Raw genomic sequence first — 7922 nt, 5'->3', positions numbered from 1 at the left:
GTATAGGGAAAAGACACAATGCTCATTGGTTTACATTACAGGTTTGTTTGGTTATTTACATTATAACTATTTAAAGCAAAGGCAGAATGGATTGCTATTAGAGGGGCCCCTCCCCATAATGCTGGGCCAACTTGCATGGCAGCTCCTATAAATCTATATTTGTCTTTATGCAAAACTTATAATGATGCCAAACCCAGGAATAACCCAGGGGAAACGTCCCCGGAAAATAAATGAGTTTGATTGGTGTTTCTGCCCCACCCTGAGGCTCATATCATATAAATATGGGAGTCTCTCTGCCTCCTATAGGGAGGGATGTGGTGCAACCTGCGCACCATGAGATCGGCCGTGGGGCTCCTGGGTGCACTCGGGGTGCTTCTACCTACAGGTAAGGGTCTGACCCCCCAATCTCAGCCTACAAATATACTGGCACTGGGATTTAGTGAATCAGTTAAAGGGCAACTAAACCCTGCTGCACAGCGCGGCTCAACCAAACGTTACTCAGCTGTTGCCGGACTACAAATCCCAGAATAATGTAACATATAATGTCTAAATGGCTGACATATAGCGGTGGGAATGTAATAACAATTATCATTGGTCAGTTCTCTTGAGTCTTGTGTCTTTTGGTATGTTTGTCCCCTATGTGGGAGGGGTATATGCTGTTTTCTCTCTATGGTATATAAGTGATAGAATTGATCTATTTTTATGTTTAATTTAGAATTTAATGCTTTTAAATAATCAAGCTAAATTCAGTTTCTCTAAGTTCTGACAATGTTTCTATCCTTTGTAACAAGGTAGAAAGAAAAGTCACACAATAAGGATTCAGCTAAAGTCTCACCCCAAGCTCAAAGTGCCAGAGCAGGACTGGAGTTTTATAGGGAGCAGCCAGACAGGACTGTGATTGGTTGGCTTGTATGCATGTTTAATAGTGACCAGGCAGTGACTAAAGCAAGCAGGCAGGGAAAGAAGAATATTGTGAGTCGATCCCTAAGCTCAGGTCACTGACATCAGCCAAGAGCAGACTGAGCATGTGCAGTAGTTGGGCAAAAGATGGAGAGCTACTGTGGGCATCTTCAGGGGCATGGGGCTTTATTTTTATAGAGCGTTGGTGGCTTTGGGCTGGTACAGGGGCTCAAAACCCATAGCTAAACATGATTTTATGTATTTATTTTGCAGATTGCTGCCTTTCCTGCGTTGCCTGCTTGGAGGTCGGCTCTCAAACTTGTGACGGTGGAAGCGTACTGTGTCCCCCCGAAAAAGTCTGCGGCACCTCATTAATAGATGTTACTCGTAATGGTACGGGGGGTATTTTATATGGTTATTTCACTGTTTTTCTCAGCACATTACTCCCTGCTCAGTGTAATTGCTACGGATATGGGACCTATAATAGAAATGTTATTGTGTTTTATAGACGGGCTGAGATATTACAGTGTGAGAAGGAACTGCCGATATCCAGACTGGTGCCAACAAACCTTCCACTTTAGCCACACGAATTACAGGAGCCGGCAGCAAATCACCTGTTGTACCACGGATAACTGTACCCCCCCGGAACCCACGTGTACGTATTGTGTTTATTATTACCCTGTGTATACAGAGCCGGGAACCCGCGTATACGTATTGTGTTTATTATTACCCCGTGTATACAGAGCCGGGAACCCACGCGTACGTATTGTGTTTATTATTACCCCGTGTATACAGAGCCGGGAACCCGCACGTACGTATTGTGTTTATTATTACCCTGTGTATACAGAGCCGGGAACCCGCGTATACGTATTGTGTTTATTATTACCCTGTGTATACAGAGCCGGGAACCCGCGTGTACGTATTGTGTTTATTATTACCCCGTGTATACAGAGCCGGGAACCCACACGTACGTATTGTGTTTATTATTACCCTGTGTATACAGAGCCCGGAACCCACGTGTACGTATTGTGTTTATTATTACCCCGTGTATACAGAACCGGGAACCCACGTGTACGTATTGTGTTTATTATTACCCTGTGTATACAGAGCCCGGAACCCACGCGTAGGTATTGTGTTTATTATTACCCTGTGTATACAGAGCCGGGAACCCGCGCGTACGCATTGTGTTTATTATTACCCTGTGTATACAGAGCCGGGAACCGGCGCGTACGTATTGTGTTTATTATTACCCCGTGTATACAGAGCCAGGAACCCACGTGTACGTATTGTGTTTATTATTACCCCATGTATACAGAGCCCGGAACCCACGCGTACGCATTGTGTTTATTATTACCCTGTGTATACAGAGCCCGGAACCCACGCGTAGGTATTGTGTTTATTATTACCCCGTGTATACAGAGCCCGGAACCCACGCGTACGTATTGTGTTTATTATTATCCTGTGTATACAGAGCCCGGAACCCACGCGTAGGTATTGTGTTTATTATTACCCTGTGTATACAGAGCCCAGAACCCACGCATAGGTATTGTGTTTATTATTACCCCGTGTATACAGAGCCCGGAACCCGCGCGTACGCATTGTGTTTATTATTACCCTGTGTATACAGAGCCGGGAACCCGCGCGTACGGATTGTGTTTATTATTACCCTGTGTATACAGAGCCGGGAACCCGCGTGTACGGATTGTGATTATTATTACCCTGTGTATACAGAGCCCGGAACCCACGCGTAGGTATTGTGTTTATTATTACCCTGTGTATACAGAGCCCGGAACCCATGCGTACGTATTGTGTTTATTCTTACCCCGTGTATACAGAGCCGGGAACCCACGTGTACGTATTGTGTTTATTATTACCCTGTGTATACAGAGCCAGGAACCCACGTGTACGTATTGTGTTTATTATTACCCTGTGTATACAGAGCCCCTATATACCCCTAGTCCCTGCTTAAAGGACAACTAAAGCCTAAAAATGAATATGGCTAGAAATGTTTAGCTATGTGTTTTGAGCCCTTGTACCAGCCCAAAGCCACCAACGCTCTATAGAAATAAAGCCCCATGCCCCTGAAGATACCCACAGTAGCTCTCCATCTTTTGCCTTGCCCAACTACTGCACATGCTCAGTCTGCTCTTGGCTGATGTCAGTGACCTGAGCTTAGGGATCGACTTACAATATTTTTCTTTCCTCTGCCTGCTTGGTCTGATCACTATTAAACATGCATACTAGCCAACCAATCACAGTCATGTCTGGCTGCTCTCTTAAAAACTAAAGACCTTTTGAGCTTGGGGCGAAATTTTAGCTAAATCCTTATTGTGGCTTTTCTTTCCACCTTGTAATGATCCCAAACACTGAGCTGTGTAACAAATATAAGTTACAAAGGTTGGAAACAGAGGCAGAAGCTGTGACAAAAGTTTCAGTCACTTTGCTATTACAAACAGCCCCTCTGGGAATACACTTTCCCAATGTAAAGGTTTTTCTGTATGTAATACAGTGACTGTATATGCACCTTACACTCCCCCCCAGGGCTAAGGTACAGAATATTACTAGCTTTAGCACTGGGGCTGGCTGGCTTGTTTTTTTTTTTTTTGCTTTTATACACACAACAGACAAATCACATCTTTCAAAGTGTTTATGAAGCAGTTGCATGGGGGTTTGTGTGCATTACACACGGGGAGAGGCCAAACTGTGCCAGTAGGTGTATAGGCAGAACAACATGATATGTACAGGGGAACCTCTGCACAAACACTATGTTCCTTCCCAGGCATGCTGATTTGACTGACACTCAGTTCAGAGTTTGTGCTCTCACTATAATAAACAGGCTGTGTATGGAACCCCCAGTCTGCTCAGCAAATCTTTGCTTTGCTCAGTGTAATGTGAGTATAAGAGAAAGTCATTTATAGAAGGATAGAATTCAGAATGTGTTTATATTAGAAAAAGCCCCAATTATCTTCTGAGCTGATATTTTGGGGGATGGGGATATGGGAATATTTGGGAGTCTGTTGTAAACAAGTTCTGTCTAAATATTGAGCTAAAGCTTGTGTTTAGTTATATTTTGTAATAAAATGTGTATAATAGGGCAGCACTAGTGTATATGTACCTGTACCCATGATGCACCTGTGTCTCTGTGCCAATGGGATCATTTATAGGTTCCACCTAGTTCTCTATGGAGGTTGAAGAAAAAAATATATACACAAGAGCATTGACCAATGAGAATGCTGATTAGATTCCCAGCACTATATCAGCCATTTTGATATTATCTTACATATAGAGATAATTACATCATTTTTCCCGTCATTATATGGCACAGGAATCAGACATGGGGATAAAGGGACAGACTTGTTCAGTGCTGGGAAACTGTGCTTATTGCTCCCAACTCCAATTGCAGGAACAGAGAACAGGGAGCCGGATTTACTCACATCAGCTGGGATTCTCATTGGAGGATTATTTTGCATATTTATGCAGCCACTGGCTTTGTGCTGTTGTTTTGATAATTTACTACGTTCCCTAAGCTCCGCATTCCAACAGCAGCCCAGAGCAAACTGAGCATGTGCAGGAGCCAGATCTTATAGAAGATGGTCTAACAAAGTAACAAGATGGCAGCCCCCTGTGGACAATTTTGAAAGCATAAATCATTACTTTAATTAGGCTTCTCAACCTCTGGGCTTGTGCAGTAAGTTCAGAATGTTTATATCTATGTTCAGTATATAAAATACAGCATTTCTAATGATTTTCTATTTTAGGGTTTAGTTCTCCTTTAAGGCTATAGGGCTCCCTTATGACTTATGGCGATTCTTTCCACGGCCGGCAGCCTAAACCCCTTTGAAGCCCACTGTGCAACCTCCACTTGTTCCTCCACTTGTTGCTCCTTTTATTCTGCCGCAGCCTGAGCGGAATGCCTGTGATTCCAGCACATAACGTGTTCGTTAACCCCTTATAGGGCTGGAGGTTGAGGACGAGAGTGAAACAAACGGGCTGAGCTGCCCAACCTGTGTGGATCCCAGCTTTGATTGCCTTGCCAAGGGGGACGTCGAATGCGTCGGAGAGGAGAACAAATGCTTTCATCAAACCCAAACTTATGATGGTATTTTCTTGGAGCTCTTTGGAACCAGTTCCCAGCATTCCTTGTGTTTATTTGCATACAAATGAGGCAGTCTCCTCAACCGTAATGATTTATCTGTGCATCCACACTCCTGGTTCTACCTTAACTGAGCTGAGAACCCTGTACTACTTTGATTAGCTTTGGAAAGTGCAAAACCAGTCTGTAGTTGGGAATCTGATCAGCTGTTATCCTGATTTAAAAACCCAGTAATGTATGGGATAAACCCATGTAAATGAGATTTTTTTGGATCTCTTTGGGGCTAGTTCCCAGAATTCTATGTGTTTATTTACATATATATGAGATAATTGTCTTAACCCTTTTGATGTATTTTACCCAGAAACCCAATTTTGCATTGCTTTTGTCTCAACTCACTTGGTGCTATTTATTACACAATAATGGGTAAATATAGGGGTATATTTACAACCACAGTTGTGGTCAAATTGATGCCATAGTTGCTCTTGGTGCCAGAGTGTGTGTCCCACCTCCATTTCAGAATTGCACACAACTGCCCTACGGACACGGGGGAACCACCAACTTTGAGGTCCCTCTGCAGGTTTTGTCAATAAACTCATCATTTGCACCAATGAAATCAGGGAAGCGGCAGTTATTCAAATTACCAGTTCATGGCTAAAACCCTTGTATAAACCTGAGACACAGGCTCTAGCTGGGTGATTGGGGGGGACTTGTTTATACAGAGCTCATTATCACCATGGGGAGGGTTATTAGTAAGGTTATGTCAGTTTTTTTTTTTTTTTTAAGAAAAAATAAGAGAAAATATGGGTTTTTACAGGGGTCTAAACAAAAAAATGAATTAAAGTAAAATTTCACCTCTATGCACTTCTGCAGTTTACATTCATTTTCTATTCCAGTCCAGTGGCTCTTTCAAAGTCAGGGGGTCAGCGACCCTTCAACCTGCTTTGATTGGCCGTATCAGTTAGTATTGATCTGGAGGAGAACTGACTTCTGCTACATTGTTTCAAGAGTCAGAACCAGAGAAAAGAAAGGAGAAAACAAATACTGCTTATAAGAGAAAATACATTTGCACATATCTATTTAGAACCACTGAATTGTACAATAAATATATATTGGGAAATTCCTTATAATGACATTTGCTTTCTCCTCAACAGGCATTGGGGTAACTGCAATAAACACATTCCGGGGCTGCAGCACTGAGTCTCTCTGCCGGTTCGGCAAATGGACCGAGAAGTACGAAGGGTTTACTCTAGAGAGTTCTATTAACTGCACTGATGCAAATACCGGAAACGCCAATATGAGCCCCTAAATGTATTACTTTATTTTCTTCTGCTAATAAACTCATTTTAGCACTGAATACAGCAACTATAAAACCATAAAGCAGTCTAACAATCTAAATTGTATATCTAGTATAAATAAATTTGAAGCAACTGGACTTGTTTAGTAATCATTGAAGACGTTTCACTACTCATCCGAGCAGCTTCTTCAGTTCAACTGACTGGTATGGGAAGTCCTCAGCATATATACTCTCCCACTAATCCAATACAACTGACTGGTATAGGAAGCCCTCAGCATATATACTCTTCCACTAATCCAATCACAATGGGCTGGTATGGGAAGCCCTCAGCATATGTACTCTCCCACTAATCCAATACAACTGACTGGTATGGGAAGCCCTCAGCATATGTACTCTTCCACTAATCCAATACAACTGACTGGTATGGGAAGCCCTCAGCATATATACTCTTCCACTAATCCAATACAACTGACTGGTATGGGAAGCCCTCAGCATATATACTCTTCCACTAATCCAATACAACTGACTGGTATGGGAAGCCCTCAGCATATATACTCTTCCACTAATCCAATACAACTGACTGGTATGGGAAGCCCTCAGCATATATACTCTTCCACTAATCCAATCACAATGGGCTGGTATGGGAAGCCCTCAGCATATGTACTCTTCCACTAATCCAATACAACTGACTGGTATGGGAAGCCCTCAGCATATATACTCTTCCACTAATCCAATACAACTGACTGGTATGGGAAGCCCTCAGCATATATACTCTTCCACTAATCCAATACAACTGACTGGTATGGGAAGCCCTCAGCATATATACTCTTCCACTAATCCAATACAACTGACTGGTATGGGAAGCCCTCAGCATATATACTCTTCCACTAATCCAATCACAATGGGCTGGTATGGGAAGCCCTCAGCATATGTACTCTCCCACTAATCCAATACAACTGACTGGTATGGGAAGCCCTCAGCATATATACTCTTCCACTAATCCAATACAACTGACTGGTATGGGAAGCCCTCAGCATATATACTCTTCCACTAATCCAATCACAATGGGCTGGTATGGGAAGCCCTCAGCATATGTACTCTCCCACTAATCCAATACAACTGACTGGTATGGGAAGCCCTCAGCATATGTACTCTTCCACTAATCCAATACAACTGACTGGTATGGGAAGCCCTCAGCATATATACTCTTCCACTAATCCAATACAACTGACTGGTATGGGAAGCCCTCAGCATATGTACTCTCCCACTAATCCAATACAACTGACTGGTATGGGAAGCCCTCAGCATATGTACTCTTTCACTAATCCAATACAACTGACTGGTATGGGAAGCCCCCAGCATATGTACTCTTCCACTAATCCAATACAACTGACTGGTATGGGAAGCCCTCAGCATATGTACTCTTCCACTAATCCAATACAACTGATTGGTATGGGAAGCCCTCAGCATATAAACTCTTCCACTAATCCAATACAACTGACTGGTATGGGAAGCCCTCAGCATATGTACTCTTCCACTAATCCAATACAACTGATTGGTATGGGAAGCCCTCAGCATATAAACTCTTCCACTAATCCAATCACAATGGCACTATGTAACTCTTCAGAAAGGTGA

The 7922-nt window shown here is 42.8% G+C and overlaps 1 protein-coding gene across 1 annotated transcript; it reads left to right on the top strand.

Moving 5' to 3' along the window:
- The first annotated feature begins 318 nt into the window (after positions 1 to 318).
- On the top strand, positions 319 to 6425 carry LOC108645279 (phospholipase A2 inhibitor subunit gamma B-like). The gene is made up of 5 exons (XM_031905934.1): positions 319 to 385; positions 1174 to 1293; positions 1409 to 1555; positions 4856 to 4999; positions 6145 to 6425. The coding sequence occupies exons 1-5, from the start codon at positions 334 to 336 to the stop codon at positions 6297 to 6299; spliced, it is 618 nt and encodes a 205-aa protein (XP_031761794.1). The 5' UTR covers positions 319 to 333; the 3' UTR covers positions 6300 to 6425.
- The last annotated feature ends 1497 nt before the right edge of the window (positions 6426 to 7922 follow it).

This window comes from Xenopus tropicalis, chromosome 7 (assembly GCF_000004195.4).
Source record: "Xenopus tropicalis strain Nigerian chromosome 7, UCB_Xtro_10.0, whole genome shotgun sequence".
Taxonomy (NCBI): domain Eukaryota; kingdom Metazoa; phylum Chordata; class Amphibia; order Anura; family Pipidae; genus Xenopus; species Xenopus tropicalis.
This window is presented reverse-complemented; position numbering and strand designations above follow the sequence as displayed.